At 48.3% G+C, this 24,080-nt stretch overlaps 2 protein-coding genes across 3 annotated transcripts in view; one reads left to right on the top strand and one right to left on the bottom strand.

Moving 5' to 3' along the window:
- Nucleotides 1-10,275: 10,275 nt before the first annotated feature.
- UBE2Q1 (ubiquitin conjugating enzyme E2 Q1) lies at nt 10,276-18,716 on the top strand. The gene is made up of 13 exons (XM_040230435.1): nt 10,276-10,632; nt 12,856-12,960; nt 13,296-13,400; nt 13,997-14,047; nt 15,616-15,756; nt 15,970-16,054; nt 16,320-16,380; nt 16,576-16,666; nt 16,778-16,836; nt 16,916-16,964; nt 17,242-17,337; nt 17,676-17,742; nt 18,204-18,716. Exons 1-13 carry the CDS (start codon nt 10,306-10,308, stop codon nt 18,233-18,235), a joined length of 1,269 nt encoding a protein of 422 aa, XP_040086369.1. The 5' UTR covers nt 10,276-10,305; the 3' UTR covers nt 18,236-18,716.
- Nucleotides 18,717-19,229: 513 nt separating this feature from the next.
- Nucleotides 19,230-24,080, bottom strand: part of TDRD10 (tudor domain containing 10) — a 53,267-nt gene continuing 48,416 nt past the window's right edge. For both annotated transcript variants that reach the window (XM_040230437.1, XM_040230436.1), the window contains 2 exons: nt 21,028-21,098; nt 19,230-20,830 (listed from right to left, as the gene is read on the bottom strand). In XM_040230437.1, the coding sequence (XP_040086371.1) occupies nt 20,798-20,830; nt 21,028-21,098 (104 nt within the window). In that variant the 3' untranslated portion in view covers nt 19,230-20,797. The remainder of the gene's footprint in view (nt 20,831-21,027; nt 21,099-24,080) is intronic.

Here is a 24,080-nt window from a genome sequence, read left to right on the forward strand (position 1 = left end):
CCTTCTTCATGTCTCCACACACACCCCTCCCATATCCACCAGGAAGAGAGGACAGGCCCAGAACTACACAAGGTGATGGATACATGTAGGAGTATCAGTCCTCAGGCAAAACAGTGAACAGGCAAGATTTTGGTGGGACACACTCAAGGCCTCTGATGGTGAGGAACATTTTTTTTGAAAGGCATTACAGTGTTCAGTTCAGTTCAGTCACTCAGTCGTGTCTGACTCTTTGCAACCCCATGGATGGCAGCACGCCAGGCCCTCCTTGTCCATCACCAACTCCCAGAGCTTACTCAAACTCATGTCTGTCGAGTCGCTGATGCCATCCAACCATCTCATGCTCTGTCATCCCCTTTCTGTTCCCACCTTCAATTTTTCCCAGCAGCAGGGTCTTTTCCAATGAGTTAGTTCTTTGCATCAGGTGGCCAAAGTATTGGAGTTTCAACTTCAGCATCAGTCCTCCCAATGAATATTCAGGACTGATTTCCTTTAGGATTTACTGGTTTGATCTCCTTGCAGTCCAAGGGACTCTCAAGAGTCTTCTCCAATACCACAGTTCAAAAGCATCAATTTTTCAACACTCAGCTTTCTTTATAGTCCAACTCTCACATCCATACCTGACTACTGAAAAAAACCACAGCTTTGACTAGCCGGACCTTTATTGGTAAAGTAATGTCTCTGCTTTTTAAATATGCTGTCTAGGTTGGTTGTAGCTTTTCTTCCAAGAAGCAAGCGTCTTTTAATTTTATGGCTGCAGTCACCATCTGTAGTGATTTTGGAGCCCAAGAAAATAAAGTCTGTCACTGTTTCCATTGTTTCCCCATCTATTTGCCATGAAGTGATGGGACCAGATGCCATGATCTTAGTTTTAAGATTTTTAAGATGGTTGAGTTTTAAGCCAACTTTTTCACTCTCTTCTTTCACTTTCATCAAGAGGCTCTTTAGTTCTTCTTCACTTTCTGCCATAAGGGTGGTGTCATCTGCATATGTGAGGTTATTGATATTTCTCCCAGAAATCCTGATTCCAGCTTGTGCTTCATCCAGTCCGGCATTTCGCATGATGTACTCTGCATATAAGTTAAATAAGCAGCGTGACAATATACAGCTTTGACGTCCTCCTTTCCCGATTTGGATCCAGTCTGTTGTTCCATGTACAGTTCTGTTGTTTCTTGACCTGCATACAGATTTCTCAGATGGTCTGGTATTCCCATCTCTTTAAGAATTTTCCACAGTTTGTTGTGATCCACACTGTCAAAGGCTTTGGCATAGTCAATAAAGCCAAAGTAGATGTTTTTCTGGAACTCTCTCACTTTTTCGATGATCCAATGGATGTTGGCAATAACATTACAATGTTATTTCTCTATTTAAGATACTTTAAGTTTAAAACTTTATTACCAGAGTAATACAAATCTATGAAGAGCAATTGGAAAACACAAATCAGCAAAACACAAACTAGATTCATAATTTTACCTCTTAGGGAAAAAAAAAACAGTTTGCATTTCATATATATCTGTGTGTGAGCATACATATATATACCCAGTTATATATGTGTACTTAGATATAACTGTCTTCCCAGGTAGCACTAGTGGTAAAGAACCTGCCTGCCAATGCAAGAGATGTAACAGATGTGGGTTCAATCCCTAGGTCGGGAAGATCCCCTGGAGGAGGAAATGGCAACCCACAGCAGTATTCTTGCCTGGAGAATCCCATGGACAGAGGAGCCTGGTGGGCTATAGTCCATAGGGTCACAAAGAGTTGGACACGACTGAAGCAACTTAACATGTTTATTTAGATATACATGCAAAAAGCATATAAATTATAAGTGTACAACTAGATAAAATTTCACAACATGAACACAGCCTTGTAACTCCCACCCAGATTTTTAAAGAGAGAGAATGTTAGCAATATCCAGAAGCCCCCCACTATATTCCCTGCCAGGCATTATTCCATATTCTTCAGTGACTCCCTAACAGGTACTGCTTGAAGTTCCAGAACTAGAGAGAGGTAATAGTTACCCAACTTTGTAAATGTAGTACATGTCACTGAACTGTACACTTTAAAATGGTTAAAATGGTAAATTTTATGTTATGGGTAATTTCTAAGAATTTTTTTTTAATGACCAAAAGAGTAAATACTATTCTGACATAACAACATAGATTAACTTTGCCTGCTGAATTTTATATAAATAGAATCATAATCTTTTGTATTTTTTTTTCAATGGTTAGTGAGAATCAAGGGCATTGTTGAATGAAATTGTGGTTCCTCATCTTCATTGCTATAGAGTATTCCATTGTATAAATGCACCATTGTCTATCCATTTCACCACTGATAGATATTTGGGTTGTTTTCTATTTCAGACTATTAAAAATAACACCGCTTTGAACATTCTTGTTCATGTTTTTAGTATACAGATATATGTTTCCATTTCCTTATTAAAACGGAGCACACGTAAAATAGGTTTGTGACCTTCTTTTTTAAATTTCTTTATTTTGGGCTGCACCAGGAAGCTTGTGGGATCTTAGTTCCCCGTCCAGGGATTGAACCCCAGGCCCATGGCAGTGAACACACCAAGCATTTCCCACCGCCTTCACCTTTCATGTACTCTTTCTGAAACCTCTCTCCACATCAATGTTTATAACTATTTAAAAATAGTTTTATATCAATCTATTTGACCAAATATTTGATAACTATTTTTAATAGCTACATAGTATCCCATTATGGGTAAATGTTTGCACACACCTTTAATAGTTTCCAAGTGAAAATGCTGAGTCAAAGGTGTTTTAAATTTTCTTATTATTTAATCATTTATTGCTGAAATGAGCTCCAGAAGGACTGATACTATTAGAGTGACCCTGGGGCTCCAGGCTAAAGCACCTATGATCAATACCTCTACAATCTTGCCTGTGCTGGCCCCTCCTTTTCTTCTTCCCCTCCTCCCAGTCACTCCTCCTTTGACTTAGGTCTTTCTGCCCAAGCTCCTACTTTAGGACCAGTTCATCCCCCCACATTTCCATCCAAGTATCTTCTCTTAATACTTTCACACACTTTCTTGGTGGTTAATCCTATTAGCTCCCTTCAAGACCTTTACCCTCCTTCAGCCCTCTCACTGCATTTGTCACAGGGTAGCTCAGTTGATTATATCTGGCTCCACTTCATCCATTACTGTGTGTTCCAAAGAGCAACTGGGAAAGGAGGATGTTAAGGCTGTATATTGTCACCCTGCTTATTTAACTTATATGCAGAGTACATCATGAGAAACGCTGGGCTAGATGAAGCACAAGCTGGAATCAAGATTGCTGGGAGAAATATCAATAACCTCACATATGCAGATGACACCACCTTTATGGCAAAAAGTGAAGAGGAAGTAAAGAGCCTCTTGATGAAAGTGAAAGAGGAGAGTGAAAAAGCTGGCTTAAAACTCACCTTTCAAAAAACTAAGATCATGGCATCTGGTCCCATCACTTCATGGCAAATAGATGGGGAAACAATGGAAACAGTGACAGACTTTATTTTCTTGGGCTCCAAAATCACTGCAGTTGGTGACTGCTGCCATAAAATTAAAAGATGTTTGCTCCTTAAAAGAAAAGCTATGACCAACCTAGATAACAAATTAAAAAGCAGAGACATTACTTTGCTGACAAAGGTCCATCTAGTCAAAGCTATGGTTTTTCCAGTAGTCTTGTGTGGTTGTGGGAGTTGAACCAATAAGAAAGCTGAGTGCCAAGGAATTGATGCTTTTAAACTGTGGTGTTGAAGAAGACTCTTGAGAGTCCCTTGGACTGCAAGAAGATCAAACCAGTAAATCCTAAAGGAAATCAGTCCTGAATATTCATTGGGAGGACTGATGCTGAAGCTCCAATATTTTGGCCACCTGATGTGAAAAACTGACTCATTGGAAAAGATCCTGATGCTGGGAAAGACTGAAGGCTGGAGGAGAAGGGGACGACAGAGCATGAGATGGTTGGATGGCATCAGCGACTCGACGGACATGAGTTTGAGCAAATTCTGGAAGATGGTGACGGACAAGGAAGCCTGGCGTGCTGCAGTCCATGGGGTTGCAAAGAGTCAGACACAACTGAGTGACTGAACTGAACTGCACTGGAGCAGGAGCAAGAAACATAACAAAAATGATAAAATGAGTAGCAGCTGCCATGTGAGGAGCCAGGAATCAAGCCAGGCTCTCCCTACAGGGAACGTAGCTTCTTTGTCTCTTCATCCCCTGTGTTTAATACAGTTCCTGGCAAAGAGCAAGTCCTCAGGACGTGTTTGTTGAGTCAGTGACAAAACGCTATGCTTCTGGGAGCAAGTCAAAGGAGAAAACTGCTTACTCTGCCCCAAACAAGTACATCTGTTCACTCTGAAAACACATGACCTTTTGGAGAAAAAAAATCTTCACAATTCATTTTCCATAGAGCAGCCAGAGTGATCGTTTTTTTTCTTTTAAGGCTGTGTGTGTGTGTGTGTGTGTGTGTGTGTGTGCCATGCTGCATGTTTAGTTCCCCTACAAGGCATCAAAATCAAACCTGGGCCTATGGCAGTGAAAGCACCAACTCCTAACCACTCAACCACCATGGAATTCCCCAAAGTGATCTTTTAATATTTTAAATCAGATCATGCTACTCCCTGCTTAAAATCTTTCAACTGTTTCCCACTGCACTTTGAATAAAACTCAGCAAATTACTGTGGTCTCTATTCTTCATTGGCCTCATCTCCTGCTCCCTCCTCGTCTTTCACGAGACTCAAGGTATACGGATCCTCTATTTAAAAAAAAAAAAAAAAGTGAGCTCTTACTGTGTGCGCTGGACTGAGCACTTTTCACGTTTTCTCACTTAATCCTCCCAACAATCTTATAAGGTACGTACTATTATGGTTTCCATGTTACAGATGCTGATGATCTCAGCCAGTATATAACGAGCTTCCTGCTTCCAGATCACACCACCTTCGTTCTCAGGGTCTTGGAGGTTGGCTCTCTCTCCTGGAATGCTCTTTGCCAGGTCCTCCCAGGCCGTCCTTCTCTTCATCAGAGATCAGCTCAAACCCCACCTCCCTAGGGAGACCTTCACCGACTACTGGACTTAATCCCCAGTCATTCCCTCCCACATGACCCTACTAGTCCACAGTCATCTGGTTATTTCATTCATTTGTTTATTGTATAACTCCTTGCACTTAGGATGTTAGTACCATGAGAACTGGGATACTGCTTGTCTACTGCTTTGTATTTATGGTCTTCCCAGGTGGCACTAGTAGTAAAGAATCCACCTGCCAATGCAAGAGAAATACATAAAGAGAGATTTACCATGCAAGAAATAAATTGAACAAGGGTTCGATCCCTGGTCAGGAAGATCCCCTGGAGGAGGGCACGGCAACCCACTCCAGTATTCTTGCCTGGAGAATCCCCATGGACAGAGGAGCCTGGCGGGCTACAGTCCATAGGGTTGCACAGAGTCAGACATGACTGAAGTGAGCGAGAAATGTACTATGTGCCCTGCACTGTAAGATGTGTTCATCATCTTCCATAGCCCATTTCATCTACACTGACACAATGCACGCTGCAAGACAGAGCGTCATACTGTTTTACAGATAAGGAAACTGCATTTCACAGAAATTAAATGACTTGCCCAGGGTCACATAGGTACCAAAGCAGAGAAGTTCAAATCTAAACCCAGTTCTGTCTGACTGCCCAGTCTGTGCTCTTCCCACTCAGCTGTGCTTCCCCACTTTATGGCCTAATTCAAAGGACAACTGTAGCTGATTCTCCAATTAACACCTATGGCTCTGCCTCTTTCCCACACTCAGAACCCACACTCCACTGGATGTCCAGAAGATTATCCACATCCCCCTCCCTCTACACACTCCATGTGTTTGTAACCCAACTCTCCACCTCTCTCACAAAACTTAGCTGTCCTTTGAGAAGCCTCACTGTTAGTGCTATTAGTTACCCAGGCATCTAGTTTCTCAAAATTCCAGTGATTTTTATCTTCCTCCACCTTAAAGCCCAAGGTTTAACCGCTGTCTAGCTTACCTGCATCACTGTCTCTTGCTCACCCTAATCACAAGCCTTCTTTCTGTTCCTCCAACTTGCCCTGGTTCTGCCTCAGCATTTCTGCACATGCTGTCTCTTCTGCTCAGTCCAGTCCTTCCTCCCCCTTTAGATAACTCTACTATCCTTCAGAATTTAACATATCACTTGTTCAGGAAAGCCCTCCCAGATCTCTAGTCTTACTCTTTGGGGCACTTACCACAATTGCAATTAAGTGGTTTAATGTGTTCAGTTCAGTTCAGTCGCTCCATCGTGTCCAATTCTTTGCGACCCCGTGAATCACAGCATGCCAGGCCTCTCTGTCCATCACCATCTCCTGGAGTTCACTCAGACTCACGTCCATCAAGTCAAGTCTGTGATGCCATCCAGCCATCTCATCCTGGGTCGTCCCCTTCTCCTCCTGCCCCCAATCTCTCCCAGCATCAGAGTCTTTTCCAATGAGTCAGCTCTTCTCATGAGGTGGCCAAAGTACTGGAGCTTCAGCTTCAGCATCATTCCTTCCAAAGAAATCCCAGGGTTGATCTCTTTCAGAATGGACTGGTTGGATCTCCTTGCAGTCCAAGGGACCCTCAAGAGTCTTCTCCAACACCACAGTTCAAACGCATCAATTTTTCGGCGCTCAGCCTTCTTCACAGTCCAACTCTCACATCCATACATGACCACAGGAAAAACCATAGCCTTGACTAGACGGACCTTAGTCGGCAAAGTAATGTCTCTGCTTTTTAATATACTATCTAGGTTGGTCATAACTTTTCTTCCAAGGAGTAAGTGTCTTTTAATTTCATGGCTGCAGTCACCATCTGCAGTGATTATGGAGCCAAAAAAAAAAACAGTCTAACACTGTTTCCACTGTTTCCCCATCTATTTCCCATGAAGTGATGGGACCAGATGCCATGATCTTCATTTTCTGAATGTTGAGCTTTAAGCCAACTTTTTCACTCTCCTCTTTCACTTTCATCAAGAGGCTCTTCAGTTCCTCTTCACTTTCTGCCATAAGGGTGATGTCATCTGCATATCTGAGGTTATTGATATTTCTCCCGGCAATCTTGATTCCAGCTTGTGTTTCTTCCAGTCCAGTGTTTCTCATGATGTACTCTGCATATAAGTTAAATAAGCAGGGTGACAATATACAGCCTTGACGTACTCCTTTTCCTGTTTGGAACTAGTCTGTTGTTCCGTGTCCAGTTCTAACTTGCTTCCTGACCTGCATACAGATTTCTCAAGAGGTAGGTTAGGTGGCCTGGTATTCCCATCTCTGGTTGAATGTGTAACAAACGATTTATGAACTTACCTGACATTCTCCCAGTCTGAATGCCTGGGAAAGGTGAAGACTGGGTCTGTCTCACTCAGTGCTGCAGCCTCAGTTCATCGCATGTCATAGGTGATTAGTACATATTTGTTCTTCTCTATGTGAGTTTGCTTTATCTCCTCTTCCATTGTCATGTCTGTGTCCAACAACACAGACATGTAAGTTCCAAGGGCAGGGGGTTTTGTTGTTTTATTCACTCCTGTTCCCCTAGCACCCAAGTGTTCATTAAATGAGCATCTCCATAACTTCCTTTCCACTTCTAATGCCCTTGCCCTCTACATCTCAGCGGAACACCAGACATCACTCCCCACTAGGCTTTTAGATGTCAGAGCACTCTCCGGGCCAAAGAGCTGAAATGCTAAAGACACCAGCAGAAGAAATGACAGATCTCATCCCAGTGACCATGACTTGAGTTTCCTCCCTGGGGACTTGAAGTCTGCAAAACCATGAGACTCTCTCATCATATTGTTTTCCTCTAATTAAAACTCTTTATACCATACAGTTCATCGGTACCCTCTTTCTAGGTTCCATATATATGCATTATATATGCATTGATATACCATATTTGTTTTTCTCTGACTTACTTCACTTAGTATGGCAGAAATAAAACCAATATTATAAAGCCATTATCCTTCAATTAAAAATAAAAAAAATTTTTTTCATAAAATATGGAAGTCAGGATCTTCCAAATAGCTGCATTTGTCGTTTTCTTGGGTAAGGGTTGGTGTCAGCTACACGTGAAAACTTCTCGAGAAAGCATCAGAGGAAGGCAGGAAGGGTCGAGGCACGGACTTTGGCGACATGCTCAGGAACTCTGCTTACTACCTGTAAATCCTTGGGTAATCCCTCCTTTTCCCAATTGTAAAACAGGGATAAATATGCTTCCCTTATAATGTTGTTGGGAAGGGAGGAGTACTGTTTAGAAAGATTTGCAGAATACCCTGACTTAGGAAGTGTTCAATAAACGGGACTTTAAAAAAAATTGTTTTTATTTGCTTTACAATATTGTATTAGTTTCAGATGTACAGCAAAGTGACTCAGTTACACTCATCTCTTGGTGTCATATCTTTTTGACCTTTTATACAGTTCATGAGGTTCTCATGGCAAGTATACTCGGGTGGTTTGCCATTCCCTGAGGAACTGGTTTGAGGGCATAAGAGAGGGCGTCAGAGAATAAGATGGCTGGATGGCATAACCCATGCAACGGACATAAACTTGGGCAAACTCCTGGGCAAATTCCGGGAGATGGAGAGGGACAGGGCGGCCTGGCTCACTGCAGTCCATGGGTCACTACAAGTCGGACACAACTAGGCAACTGAACATGTATATATTGGGCTGGCCAAAAAGTTCGTTTAGGTTTTTCCATACAATGTTACAGAAAAACTCAAGCGAACATTTTGGCCAACCCAATTTTTCTCCCCCATCATTTTCTATTACAGGTTATCACGAGATACTGAATATACTTCAATTAACAGGAATTCTTAGCACAGCCTTTTATGCTCCCAATTAGCACATTCATAAAAGTGACATGTAGCTATCTGTCCAGTCTCCCAAAAGGAGATAAATCATCTTTGAATACCCGGAACCCAACTTAGCCAGTGAAGGCCTTTTCAACCTCCACTGACAACATAAATGAGTAGCCCAGAACAAAGCACTGAGGTGCACAGTCAAGCTCCCACAAAGGCTAACTCATTTTAGTCCAAGTGAAAAGAGAAGGTAGCAATCGGGCCAGCTGCTCAAGCGAGGAGTTGGCTCGGTAGAACCCATCAGGCCCTACCTGGGCTGACACCTGCCCTCCGAAGTGGAACACCAACTATCGGTCTCTGGAACCTCAGCCAGCTTTGTCCTTTGTGATAGTGCCACCTAGCGAGACCCTGGAAGCACTGCCGCCTACACCAGCTACGCCAGGACCACTGCGACAAGCCCGACAGACTTTGGACTGGGATTGTGGTCTCCTTTCATTTTATTGCCGGGTTAAAGGTTTAGACTAGTGACGTCCTCCTTCCATGACCCTGCAGAGGAAGCTTGTGTTGTCCCTCCCCGACCCACGTTCAGACCCAAAGGGACTGATAAGCGCGAAGAGTCAGCTATCGACTACCCGTCGTGCAGAATTGACCAGTGATCACTCTGCGATCTCCCCGCATCCAATCCTCCGGAGCAGGCAAAGCAAGCATTAGCATCCTCATCAAAATCATTGCACAGATGAGAAAACTCAGGGAAGGTGGTTAACCCAAGGTCACAAAACATTTGAGATGACAACCCAAGCCTCCTGTAACCGGGTCGAGTCCCTGGCTCCCTCCCCAGTCACACGCCCCTCCTCATTTCAGCGTGGCCCCAAGGGAACAGAGCCTCGGGGACCGCGCGCCGAGGACAGGCGGGTGGGTGCAGGATACAGATGATACAGCGGCGACCGCAGCTCTCCCTCTTTCTTCTCTGCTCACAGAGAGCCTTGCATGTTCACCACGGTTCCGGGCGGGGGAAGAAGGGCCCAGAGCAGGAAACACGGTCCCGCGCAGGTAGCCCCTGGGAGCACGCGGCGCCGGGTCACGTGAGAGGGGCTCGGCGGCGAGACCTCTAGCACGCACGCACGCCATACGTAAACACGCACTGAGGCGCCGAAGCCGGCGAGCCCGCAGCCCCGGGTCACATGTGGAGGGTGGTTCTACAGAACAAGGGGGCGGGAAGGAGAGAGGTGTCACGTGAAGGAGGTCGGCGCCGTGAGGTCACGTGACGGGGGACGGAGGCGGGGCCGCCGAGGAGGAGGAGGAGGGGCACGCGGCTTCCGGCGGTGGGGGGGGCCGGCGAGCGGAGGGGGGGGCCCTGTCCCGGAGGTGGCGGCGGCGCCATCTTGGCGAAGGGGGGATCAGGAAGTGCGGACCGCGGCGGCGGCGGCGGAGCCCGGAGCGGAGGCCGGAGGCTCCCGGCCCGCCGGCCCCGGAGCGGAGCGGAGCGGAGGATGCAGCAGCCGCAGCCGCAGGGGCAGCAGCAGCCGGGGCCGGGGCAGCAGCTGGGGGGCCAGGGGGCGGCGCCGGGGGCCGGGGGCGGCCCGGGGGGGGGCCCGGGGCCGGGGCCCTGCCTGAGGCGGGAGCTGAAGCTGCTCGAGTCCATCTTCCACCGCGGCCACGAGCGCTTCCGCATTGCCAGCGCCTGCCTGGACGAGCTGAGCTGCGAGTTCCTGCTGGCTGGGGCCGGAGGGGCCGGGGCGGGGGCCGCGCCCGGACCGCATCTCCCCCCTCGGGGGTCGGTGCCTGGGGATCCCGTCCGCATCCACTGCAACATCACGGTGAGGACTCCCTCGTGTGCGCGTCTCTGGGGTCCTCTTGTCTGGGACTCACCCCACACAGCTTTTTGCTCTCGAAGGACCTGGGAGGCCGAATCCCCTCTCGGGGTTCGGCTCTTTTTCTTCAGGTTGCACTTGTTTCTGACGTTTGAGATTCTGCCGTGGACCCAGAATCTCTACCCTTCATAGTCAGGGACACCCTGACATATGGCGCCTCGACTACCCCTTTCCATTACCCACCCACATCGCAAGGTTCATAATTTTGGCTCATTTTGGTTACTTCACGACTTTTCTTGACACCTGGGAATGCCCCTCTTCCTCGCCGCCCATCTCAAGGTTCCAGGCCTCTTCATTGACTTCAGCTGGAAGGATCTGGCTTGGAATTCTGTAGATTTCAGTTACTGCCCCCTTCTCAGAAGTACCTTTGGTTTAGGACGTTGCCATCTGTGAGATCCCTGCCCAGGTGTCTGTCATTCAGTCCCTCTTCCTCTCTGAATTTTACCAGTGATAGTTTGCAATTCACTGACCCCTTTGCTTCCTCTCCTTTGGATTGCCTTTTATTCTGGTGTAACCTCTAACTCTTCTCCTTTTGCCCCAGCTGGTAGCTGCCACTCCCATCCTGTTCCCTATGGATATCTCCAGTTGCCCTGGGTTGTTACCTTTCCTAGTAATGATGGTGATGTGCAAGGGCAATCTCATTTGTTCTGAGTGGTAACAGTTCCTTTTCTCCCAGTGAGCATCATTCCATCCTAGGTGTGCAGGGCTGGGAAACACCTTACACGTCTTCCATTTAGGCTATCCTCAAACATTCTTTGAATAGGGTTGGCGTCTGGTAATCTGGGAATACCTGATACTGCATGGTAAAGCACTTAAAATGACTGACCCCCTCTGATGTGGTAGTGTTGACCCTGCTGGGAGCACCGGGTCGCGAGCCAGGGAACAGTACTTTATCCAGGCAGGCACATTGCAAGTGGGAGTAGTCTGAAGAAAGACAGACTTGTGAATTGTGTGGCACTTGGGGGCCTGAATTCAATTCACATGGTTCTTGTTTACTATCCCTTTCTTGCATCAAACCAGGTCAAGGTTTGGTGAGGCAAGCCTCAGCTTGGTTTGGATGGTTCCCCACCAAAACTCACGTGTTCCATTTTCCTCTCTCACTTTTTTTCATACTAAAAAGTCGAGATTGAAGGACTAGGTGTGGCTCTGTGAGCTGACAACTTGAGCATCTTTGATAATTTGTTTTTCTCCAGGATTGAGGATTAGAGCAGGGGCAGAGTTTTAAGACCTTTTTAGGAGGTTCCCTTGGCATATGTGGAAACTTCTGGGATTGATTCCTTACCTGAATTATGCTTTCAATTCCTTAAGGGTAGGTTTGCCCGCTTCTACTTGCCTTCCCAGTTGCCAGAGGGCATCTACACTCTTTGTCCCTGGAAAGAGGTTAGTTTAGAAGATTCTGAGACTCCCTGTGACCACTATAAAGAAGACTTGGCCTGAACTGGCCCCCTTGATTTGGGCAGAGGGGGAGTCTGGTCAGGCTGCATTTGGCACCACGGCTCAAGAATGCTGAGAATGTTAGCAGCGTAGGCTTCTTTCTCCCAGCCTGCCATGTGGAGCCCTACAGCCTACGCCTGGACTGAGAGGGTGGCAGGTTCCCAAAGGAGAGATGGGGAGAAGTGGCCTTTGAGGCATTCTTTTGGGAGTGGAGTGGGAAGATTCTTCCTGCCACCCTTTTACTTTCAGGTTTTAGAGACATCATCTAATTTTTAATTCCTCCGTCCCTAGCTAAAATGAAAGTAATCTGTGGTCTCCGGTTTTTTTCTGCCGGTGTGATTGTGATGAGGCGATCCTTTCCTCCACTGATTAAGGAGGGTCGGAGGCCTGGGTGTGGGGTGTGGGAGAACTTAAGGCCTGGAGCTTGTTGAGGCAACACAGGAGGTAGGAAACCATACTCATCCTCAGCACAGTTTGGCTGTGCTGCTTCTCTGATGTTTACTCTTGAAAGAAAAGGACCAGGCTTCTTGGAAAGGGTCATCCCAGGGACTTGTTTCTCCTGGTCTGGGATTTGTTGGGAACCTGGCTGCTGAGCTGGGCTTGTATATGTGTGTTGGGGGAAGGGGGCGGATGGTGGAGAGGAAAGGGACTACAGTCTTGGGGCATGGAAGGCAGGCAAAATCTAGCTTTCCAGAGTCTCTCGTCTTGACTGCTCTCCTGCTCTTTCCCCCTTAGGAGTCATACCCTGCGGTGCCCCCCATCTGGTCAGTGGAGTCCGATGACCCTAACTTGGCTGCTGTCTTGGAGAGGCTGGTGGACATAAAGAAAGGGAATACTCTGGTGAGGGGGCCAAGGTGTTGAGGAGGGAGTGCGTTTTCCTCCTGTGAGACCCATGCCATGAAAACATCCTGTGAAACGTGTGTCTGGAAAGTGGGTGGTGCAGTAGCCTGAACATTTGAGGCAGACGTCCTGGGGGAGTTGCTTCCTGAAGCCAGAGGGAGAGCCCTGCACCCGCCCCAGGATTCGTCCCGTAAGCTCTTCCCCACAGCCCTGGGGTCTGTGAGTTCCAGAGAACTAGGTACCAATTTGGGGGCTGAGATAAGAGCTCACCTGTGTACCTGTCGGTATTGGGGTGGGGAAGGAGTGTTTGATGTCACTGTGATCCCCTACCCCAGCTATTGCAGCATCTGAAGAGGATTATCTCCGACCTGTGTAAACTCTATAACCTCCCTCAGCATCCAGATGTGGAGATGCTGGATCAGCCCTTGCCAGCCGAGCAGGTGAGCACCTGAGGGGCTTTGAACCCTGTTATGCAGAGTTGCCCCCACAAACAGCACTCAGGAAATACATGTTACTTGAGATGAACCTGCAGAAGTTTCTCTCCAGCACTACTCCAGACACGTACACATATCATAACTCTTGGCCTCTCCTCCAGATGTTCGGAATCCAGCTAAATGGGGCACCAGTAACTTCACCTCTGATCAAACTCTCTCTCCTGGGCAAGGTCTTCCCTCAGGGGCGATTTTTACCGTTAGCAGTAGGTAACCACTGGGGACTGAGGCCCCTTGTTAAGATCCAAGAATGCAGTTCAGTCTAGAGATTGAGTAAAGGGGTTCTCGGGGAGATTAAACTGGGATTTGTGAGTTAGGTGGCAGAAACAGCCACTGTGCTTCTCTTGCTGTTTGGCGTGTAGTGGACTGGCAGTGAAGTCCTTCCCTGGACTGTTGCTTCCACGCAGCTCTGACTGGTAGAGAGGCTGGTAGCCTAATGGGCAGGCGCACAGCTTCCAGACCCAAAGGCTCAGGGGAGTAGGTCAGAGGCTGCATTCTAGGAAGCCACCAGGGTCTGACCTCCATCTTTTCCCTCCCCACTGCAGTGTACACAGGAAGACGTGTCTTCAGAAGATGAAGATGAAGAGATGCCTGAGGTAGGCTTCTACCCAAGACGGTAGTGGTAGGACTTTCTTTAGGTCAGCAGCATTGAGAGCCTGCTGTGTACAGAGCACCAGTCTAGACTGGGGAGAGAAAAATACCAAACGAATAAAGACAGCCATACTGACCTGGGGGAACAGCAGTGTAGTGGAGGAGATGGCACCCATGTCCAACCACCGAAGACAAATAAGTGCAAATCTGTTTACACTAAACAGTCACCATGTTAATCTCGGATGGCTTTGTAGTCAGACCTGAGCTTGCGTCTTCTATCTCCCAGCTCTCTTGATTGGGGGATTTTACCTGTTTCACTAAGGTACTACTACTGCAGTTTTCTTATTTATAAAATGGGATGTTAATATCTATTACATAGAGTTGCCTTTAAGATTAAATAAGGCATTGCATGTGAAAGGCTCCATTCCATACATAAGTGCTAAATACTTGGTGATATTCTCTAAAAACAACTTGGTTAAGAACTTCAGAGCCAGACCAAATTTGATGTGCATCTTAGTTCTAAGAGTTGTATGACTTTGTGGGTATGATAACCTCACCTGGACCTCGGCATTCTCATTTGTAGTATGGGGATAACCTCACCTGGACCTCGGCGTTCTCATTTGTAGCATGGGGATAACCTCACCTGGACCTTGCGTTCTCATTTGTAGTATGGGGGTAATGATAAAATAATGGCATGGTGGTTATAAGAACTAAATGAGCTAGTGTCTAGCATCTCAGCAACTAATAGAATAATTAGGAAATTCGTATCACCACATCCTGCCAGAGGAGATCATGATTATTTTGTTTCTCGGCACTGAATTAACATCTTAGGTTCTGCAACTTCTGTAACTTTGTTAGGGTCTTAAGCTGCACAAAGGCCCCAGGATACATGAAACATTCTCCTGTCAGCCTGCAGACAGCCCTCCAAAGTCTGGCTGAAACGGGCTGCTCCCCCATGTACAATGAACTAGTTCCTCACTTGGAGCAGGGTGAATAGGGACTGGTTCTGTTCTTGACCCCTGCTCTCTGCATTCTGGACCCCCTTCCTTATTTCCATCTTGGCAGTGGGTGCCTCTGCCTATCTCCTCAGTCCCTGCACTTGGGAAGGCAGGTTTCTCCCTTAGACCTGGAGTCCTGGGAACTCCTGGGTACAGAAGTCACCTGATGAAACATGAGCTTTGAGTCACAGTGTCAGGCGAAAGTCATTCTAGGAATTAAGGAAGAGTTTGTGCTGCCAAGGGAGAGCTGTAGGGATAGTTGGGGCAGGGTAGATCTAGGGAACAAGAAAGCCGAGTCTCTGCTTGCTTTCCCTAGACCTTTTCGTAGCCCTGCAGCTTGAGAACTGGATAGGAGAGATTTGCCTCGCCTTTTAGACTGTGAAGGGAGTGGGGCTGGGAGCTTTCCAGCAGTGGAAAGGGTATTGTACTCACTTGGCTCCAGACAGACTGCAGCCGTCTGTCTTCTCCACCTGCAGCTCTAAGTCATATGGGACTGGAGAAGGGAAAGGCCTTCTCCACAGTGTGTGTTGCTTGCTTGCTTTTATCCCATTCCTACCCCACACATCCCCCCCTAGGACACAGAAGACCTAGATCACTATGAAATGAAAGAAGAAGAGCCAGCGGAGGGCAAGAAATCTGAAGATGATGGCATCGGCAAAGAAAACTTGGCCATACTAGAGAAAATTAAAAAGAACCAGAGGCAAGATTACTTAAATGTACGTGCCCTCGAGGGAGAAGCTGGGCCTAGGGCTTGGCTGGTGCTGGCTGGGAGGTGGTAGGCCATCAGGTGACAGGGTGGGAAACAGCGTCTTCTTTGCAGTGGGTTATCAGTGTGCCTCATCCTTGCCTAACCGTGGGGCATCCTGCAGCCTACCCCTCGAGTCTAGCACATGACGTGAGATGGTCTGCCCTCCGTGCTTCCTTTGTAGGGTGCGGTATCTGGCTCGGTGCAGGCTACTGACCGGCTGATGAAGGAGCTCAGGGATATATACCGATCACAGAGTTTCAAAGGTGGTAAGTTTGCCTCACAGCAGGGTCTGAACGCGAGCCTTTTAGAAAGAAGGACACGGTGGCGGCAGCAGATATGTGGACGCTGACCATGTTTTTAGGCCAAGGATGGAACACCCCTCATAGTGGCGTAGATGGGATGCATGTCTATGTGGGATGAACCTGGAACCTTTGACCTTTTTTCTTCTCAGCCTGGGAGAGGGATCTGCATCAGGTCCCGCTTGCCACTGGGACCATCATCTGATGACATCCTTCTTCTTCCCTCCTTCAGGAAACTACGCAGTCGAACTCGTGAATGACAGTCTGTATGATTGGAATGTCAAACTCCTCAAGTAAGTGGTGGCTGTGGGGCTGGAAAGGAAGTTGAGTAGTGAGTGCAGTCACTGTGGTGGGAGTCTCCAGGGCCAGCCGTCCCAGGAGCGGGTGTGGGCAGTGGCTTGGCTCTCTGCTGCTTGTCCCAGGGGCAGTGGGAGCCTCAAGGCTCCTGACTTAGACCCAGAGCTGAGCCTAAACTGGTTGCTTCCTAGAGTTGACCAGGACAGCGCTTTGCACAACGATCTCCAGATCCTCAAAGAGAAAGAAGGAGCCGACTTCATCCTACTTAACTTTTCTTTTAAAGTAAGTCGTTCCTTTCCAGTCCTTCCCAGGCCTAGGCATCCTTTCCACCTTCCAGTCCTGCAGAGGGCCCTGACCTCCCCTCCCTGATGGCTGCCTCCATCTCTCCCTCAGGATAACTTTCCCTTTGACCCGCCGTTTGTCAGGGTTGTGTCTCCAGTCCTCTCTGGAGGGTGAGTGGCTCAGCAAGGGCAGAGGGTGAAGGGTTGGGGAGTTTTTGCCAGGCACAACTAACTAACCTTTCTTCTGCAGGTATGTTCTGGGCGGAGGTGCCATCTGCATGGAACTTCTCACCAAGCAGGTGAGCCTGTCTTTCGTTTTTTGCCTGGCTGGCCGGGGCGGGGCTAGGGTGACCTTTACTCTTCACCTCTCCATCAAGGGTTGGGTGATGGGCATAAACGGCCCTTTCATTCTGCCTGGCAGGGCTTGCACCCACTGACCTGGGCGAATGGGTGATGGCTGTTCTGGGAGTTCAGGGCAGGGGCCCTTCCATGGCTGCAGCTGCTCTCCGGAGAACAAGCATCGGGTTTCTCTGGAAAGTCTGCTGATGCGTTTACTCTGCCCACATTGTTACTTAGGGCTGGAGCAGTGCCTACTCGATAGAGTCAGTGATCATGCAGATCAGTGCCACACTGGTGAAGGGAAAAGCACGAGTGCAGTTTGGAGCCAACAAAGTAAGGAGCCCAGACCCTGGCCTGGGGGACTGGCGGGAGCCGTGTACAGTTCAGGCCACTAGGAGGCCACAGTGGGGCCGAGCCACAGCATCGGCGAGTGGGCCTAGTGTACCCGTGGTGGGTCAGAGCAGGGCCTTGGCCTCAGGGCAGCCGAAGACTCTGGGGAGGGTGCAGGTCTGGAAAGGGAAAGCTAGAGGATTGTACCCTGCGGGGACCTCCCAGGTAGAGGGTACTTAGTCTGTCAGTAGAGCACAGCGCTGGGAGCTGGGTCTCTGGGCGGCAGCAAGGCCACAGCTGGCCTTGTCTAGTGGCCTGATTTGGTGGCTTCCTCTCCCCAGTCTCAATACAGTCTGACAAGAGCACAGCAGTCCTACAAGTCCTTGGTGCAGATCCACGAAAAAAATGGTGAGGCTGGAGCCACGACTTGAGATTCGGACCTTTGCCAAGCCCGAGGTTTCCATCCAGCTAAACAGCAAGAACCCCTTTCGGTTTCTGAGCCTTTTCCACCTGTTATCACAGCACCTGTCCCTGTTGCCCAGGGAGTTCAGTGACGTGGAGGGTAGCATGCCACCACTCTCCAGTAAGCCAGTGGTGGTCAGGGCACAGGTAGACTGGGCGCTGCCCCACCTGCCCACGGCCCTGTGAGCAAGCTCACCTCACTGGTGTCATCTCAGGGTGGGTGCATCATTCTCCCTTTCACAATTTCCAAGTAGGCAGTTCACCTGCCCATATAGCTTCTCTCCCTGCACCAGGAAGCCCTTTGCAGGATCTTTTCACCTCTGACCCTGGAGACATCTTCAGTGATTAGGGCTAGGAGGGTGGGCAAAACAATCTCCACCTCACCGTTTTCTTCCATTTCTTTGCAGGCTGGTACACACCCCCGAAGGAAGATGGCTAACCCAGGAGTGCCATCCCCTTCCTCCTTCCCCAGGCACCACTGGACCAATTACCTTTGAATGCTGTATTTGGATCTCACGCTGCCTCTGTGGTTCCCTCCCTCATTTTTCCTGGACGTGATAGCTCTGCCTATTGCAGGACAATGATGGCTATTCTAAACGCTAAGGGAAAAAAAAAAAAAAAAAACACACACATACAGAACTGTTTCAAGTACTCAAGACTGACTTACAGACCAACCAACCACCTGGCTGGAACCCTTGCTAGCAGGCATTCTTATAAAAGAAACTTTCGAGCCTCCTTATATTGCTGGAAACTCAGCTGTGCTCCAGACTAGAGCCTCCTTACCTATGCTATGGATTTTTAATTTATTTTCTCTTATTTCATGTACACTGCTTTTTTTGGTTACAGTGTATGATGGATGTGTATGAAAAAAAAATGTATCTTTGGGAAAACAATTACAGTTTGTTAATTTGAAGACGCTGGTTTTGACTCATCTTTATTTTTATTTTCATAGCTTACCCTTCCCCCATCCCCTGAATTCCTTGAGCAGTTGGGGGAGGGGTACCAGGGTCACTGTGGCTTTGGCAGCCATGAGGGGCTGCACTTCACTGCTAAAGCCAGAGAAGGGTGGAGCTGAAGCACATGCCTGCCTCAGCCTGAAGGGCTCTGGAGTGACCAGACTTATACCCGCTGGGAAGGCAGAGCTCAGCCTACTGAACCGCAAAGCAGGCTGAAATGATGACCGTTATTCTTAACTTCTAGTCACAGATGTTTTCAAATTTCTAAGAAAAATAACAAGGAGGCCTAAGAGGCTGCTTCACAGAACTACTTTAAAATGAACTGAATAGGGATGGGGCCAGTCTCAAGCATGTATGTGGTCCTTTTGATCTCAGCAACAGGCTGTGTAGCGACCATTCGTGTTCACTGGTGACCCTTCCAGAAGTGGCACTGAAGGGCGATGGTTGGAAGCTCTGTTGCCGCTCCCCTTGTCTGTTGCCCGATTTATTCTTAACAGAAGAGCCAGGCAAAGCTCCGAAGTAAGTTGTTTGGCTTGGAGACTGAATTCTTCTGAGGCACTTTCATAACGAGGGTCCTACTGGAAAGGACTGGCTTTAAGGGGTTTGGTCCGTCTACCTGTGGGCCCCACTCAGGCTCAGAACCGCTGTGGAGGCAGGTCCGTGAGCTGACCTGTCGGTGCTGGGTCTGTGCCTGCTGTGTAAGTACAGCTGTGCCGCCTGCCCCTCCAGGTCCGCGAGCTTGCTCGGGGGCAGAGACAGCCTCCAGAACCTGCCTACTGACCGGATGGTGAAACGCTAGAGGCCAGGGATGGCCAAGTGAGGATGTGTCTTAGCTCAGACAGCACAGCCATCTGAAACCTCTAGGATGCCAGAGTTCTGTATGCTTTGACACAACTCTTTTAACTTTGGTCACTGCCCCCGCCCCCAATTAAGGGATTTTCATGTCTTGCTGCTTCAGGTGGACGCAGAGTTCACCAGAACCACTCAACGCTGCTCTAACCCTACCACACCCACCTGGTACAGGGTGCTCATTTATGCTGAGGTGGAGGTAAAGAGGGCAGGCACCCACAGGGAAACTCATTTCCTGGAGCTGAGATCTAGTTCTCAAGGCCTCTGCCTTTTTTCTGGACTTATCACCAGCCCTGGCTGGAACGTACTATAGGTTGTGTTTTTAGTAATGTGTGCTGTGAGCTGTCCTCTGTACAATGTATTTTGTAATGTATTTTTCTCATCTACCAAAGGATGGAACAAATAAAATTATTTAAATAGTTTGGCTCTAATCAAATTATTTAAAGAAAGAATGGGGGGGTCACATTCACCTGATGTAAAGGGAAGCACCAGCTCCTGTGCGCTGTAGCTATATAAACACCAACTCTCCAAGAAAACCTTATCAAACCTAGCAGTCCTTTCTATGACCTTACATTAGGCTCCTAATGAAGTTACATGGTTAAGGAAAAAAAAAAGGCTGCATCACCCTGAACCACTCTTCTGTCTACCAAGAAGGTGAAGAGAAAGGAAACAAACCTCATCTTGTGCAAATGTACATCTATGTCCCACACAAGGTTTGAATAGCCGGCACACGGCAGCCCCCAGTCTGTGGCGTCAGCTTTAGAGGGCAGGATGGGGAGGGGTGGCTAGAATCAGTCACCCCAAATGTGAACTATGCCGACGCTTACTCACCAAGCCGACAGATCAGTGTTTAGATGCTCCCTACCTGATTCTACGCTGGAATGCCAAGGAAAGTTAAGCAGTGGGCCCCTCCATTCTCCAGAATCTGTCAGGGCAACTTATATCATGCTCTGGGGTTACAAAAAAAAAAAAAAAAAAAAAGGAAAAAATACACTGGCTACATCAGACTTTCAACCTCATGGAAGCTTCCCTGTTTGGTTCAAACGTTCACAGTGAAGACACCCGACACACTGAGAAGTGAGCTGGGGGAAGGCAAAGGGAGATCCAATCAGTCCTGGGCACCCCCAAGGCCTCAAGAGGGAAGGGGGGGGGGGCAGAATCCAGACAGGAGAGGGAATATGCTGATCGCAGCCACGTCACTTAAACTCTTCAAACTTCAGGATGTGTGACTGGAAGAGAAAGATAAAATCTGAGTGGGAAGGAAGGACTGGCCCCCCAGGCAGTCCACCCAACCCCTGGACAACTTCAGTTTGCTTCCTCTACAGGAATGACAGGTAAATATGCAGCATCCAGGCCGAGGCCGGGGGCTGGCTGCAGCTGAGACCCTGGGGTGGGAGGGAAGGAACAGTAGACACAGGGCAGTTACCTCCAAGTTCAAAGCACCAGTGATTTTCCCTTTGAGGATGCGATGAATAACCTGATTTGAACTCAAAATACCTGCAAAACAGAACACAAGAACAAAACCTTGGTATTTGTTGGTCCGGCAGGAGATGCAAGGGAGGGAAGTGAGAGGCTGGGGCTGCAGGAAAGGGTTCTGGCTGCAGACCAGCTCATGCGGACAAGTCTCTGCTAGTCAGAGCTCACTCCCAGCTGCCAGGATAACGTGAGATAATCAGCACTGAAGAGGGAGGAGAGGGGGAGGGCAAAGTGAGAGCACATAAAAGGAAGCATTATACTTGTTAAAATGATTACGGGTATCTGAGATTGCACATTTCCTAATGGAAATTCTGGGGACAGAAAACGGTTTACTCAACTCTGCTCTGAGTTTTGGCTGGAGAGATGGAAGTTAAAAGACAGAGAGCCTTTATACCACGACGAGCGAGCATTCCTACCTGCTGGGACAAGGCAGGGCAGGGCGCTGGTCAGACACTCGCCTTTATCCAGTCTGCCCTTACTCAGCTCCTGCCATTCCCACCCCCCACACTCTGGGACTGTCTGTATGCATGCAACTGGCTCATATCAAAGGTAGACCTCAGTTCTACCCTCACCTCGGCCGTTTTCTTACTATGAAACATGAAGTCCCTTTCATTTTTCTGAGCCTTACTTTCCCCATCCATAAAATTGTACACCTGCCCACCCGGCCTCAGGACCACACTCCACAATGACAGCTGAGCAACCCCCCATCTGGGCTGCACACTCTGGCCCTTCTGACAGGCTTGGAGCTGCTCTTAGAGGGCAGGGGGCTCCTTACTCTGGGCTACCCTCCAACCCCCAAGCAGTCAGGTTCGGCCTACAAGACACTCCCCAGCCCTGTCTGCTGCGTGAGTCCCCAAGCTGAGCCTCTTCATGCAATGACCCAAGGCGACCTCTGGGTGGTGCCCCCTCACCACTGGGCACAAGCCCATAAGCCTAGCAGGGAGGCTTGGCTCTGCACTTTGAGGAGGTGCTTTTCCATCTTGGTTTGTGTCTGTGTGTGTGTTTCTTCACATCCACTTCTCCTCAGCCCCTTAAAGCGTTCTATCACCCTTTCACATCTCACTTAAACCCCAGTCTTGAGAAGAGCCAGAGCAGAGAAGAGCCAGAGCAAAGAACTGGCCTCACCATTTCAAGGTTGCAGAACTGAGGCCCCACAGGTGTCCAGATCTAAAGTAACAACTCCTCACATCATGTACAAAAATAAACTCAAAATGGTTTAAAGACTTAAGCATAGACATGACACCATAAAACTCCTAGAAGAGAACACAAAACATTCTCGGACAAAAATCATAGCAATGTTGTCTTAGATCAGTCTTGCAAGGCAAGAGAAATAAAAGCAAAACTAAACCAATGGAACCTAATCAAATTTAAAAGCTTCTCCACAGCAAAAGAAACCATAAAACAAAAAGACAACGGACAGACTTGGAGAAAATACCGGCAAATGATGCAACCAACAAGGGGTTAATTTCAAAAATATACAAACAGTTCATACAGTTCAACATCAAAAAACAAACAACCCAATAAAAAATGGGCATCAGGGGCTTCCCTGGTGGCTCAGTGGTAAAGAATCTGCCTGCCAGTGCAGGAGACACGGTTCCCATCCCTAGTCCAGGAAGATCCCACCTCCTGCAGAGCAACTCGGAGAAGGCGATGGCACCCCACTCCAGCACTCTTGCCTGGAAAATCCCATGGACTGAGGAGCCTGGTGGGCTGCAGTCCATGGGGTCGCTACTAGTCAGACATGACTGAGCGACTTCACTTTCACTTTTCACTTTCATGCACTGGAGGAGGAAATGGCAACCCACTCCAGTGTTCTTGCCTGGAGAATCCCAGGGATGGGGGAGCCTGGTGGGCTTCTGACCATGGGGTCGCACAGAGTTGGACACGACTGAAGCGACTTAGCAGCAGCAGCAGAGCAACTAAGCTCATGCGCAACTACTGAGCTGGTGCTCTAGAGCCCGGGAACTGCAACTACTGTGCCCACGCGCTGCAACTACTGAGCACCATGCGCCCTAGAGCCTGCGCTCCACAGCAAGAGAAACCACCGCAGTGTGGAGCATGCGCACAGCTGGGTCACCCCCACTTGCCGCAACTAGAGTAAAGCTTGCACAGCAACAAAGACTCAGCACAGCCAAAGCAACCAAATAAACAAAATTACTCTTTAAATGGGCATTAGACCTGAATAGACATTTCTCCAAAGAAGACACAGACATGGCCAACAGGCACATGAAAAGATGCTCAACACAGCTAATTCTCAGAGAAATGCAAATCAAAACCACAATGAGCTATCACCTCACACCAGTCAGAATGGCCATCTTCACCAAGTTCACAAATAATAAATGCTGGAGAGAGTGTGGAGAAAAAGTAACCCTCCTGACTGTTGGTGGGAATATAAATTGGTGCAGCCACTATGGAGAACAGTATTTGTTGTTGTTTAGTTGTTAGATCCTGTCCGAATCTTTTGCAGCCCCTTGGACTATAGCCTGCCAGACTCCTCTGTCCACGGGATTTTCCCAGGCAAGAACACTGGAATAGGTTGCCATTTCCTTCTCCGGGGGATCTTCCCCACCCAGAGATCGAACTTGTGTCTGCTGCCTTGGCAGACGGATTCTTCACCACAGAGTCACGTGGGAAGCCCTGGAGAACACTATGAAGGTTCCTTAACAAACTAAAAATAGAGTTACCATATGATCCAGCAATCCCACTCCTGGGCATAGATCCAGAAAAAACAAAAACTCCCAACTCAATACACGTGCCCCAGAGACTTCCCTGGGGGTTCAGGGGCTAAGACATCACACTCCCAATGCCAGGGGCCCAGGTTTGATCCTTGGTCAGGGAACTAGATCCTGCATGCTGCTACTAAGAGTTCACTGCTGCATCTGAAAAGATCCCGCAAGCCACAACTGAGACCCAGCACAGCCAAATAAATAAAAGATACATGCACCCTAATGTTCACAGCAGCAGTATTTATAATAGCCAAGACATGAAAGCAACCTAAATGTC

This window comes from Oryx dammah, unplaced genomic scaffold (genome assembly GCF_014754425.2).
Source record: "Oryx dammah isolate SB20612 unplaced genomic scaffold, SCBI_Odam_1.1 HiC_scaffold_28, whole genome shotgun sequence".
NCBI classification, from domain to species: domain Eukaryota; kingdom Metazoa; phylum Chordata; class Mammalia; order Artiodactyla; family Bovidae; genus Oryx; species Oryx dammah.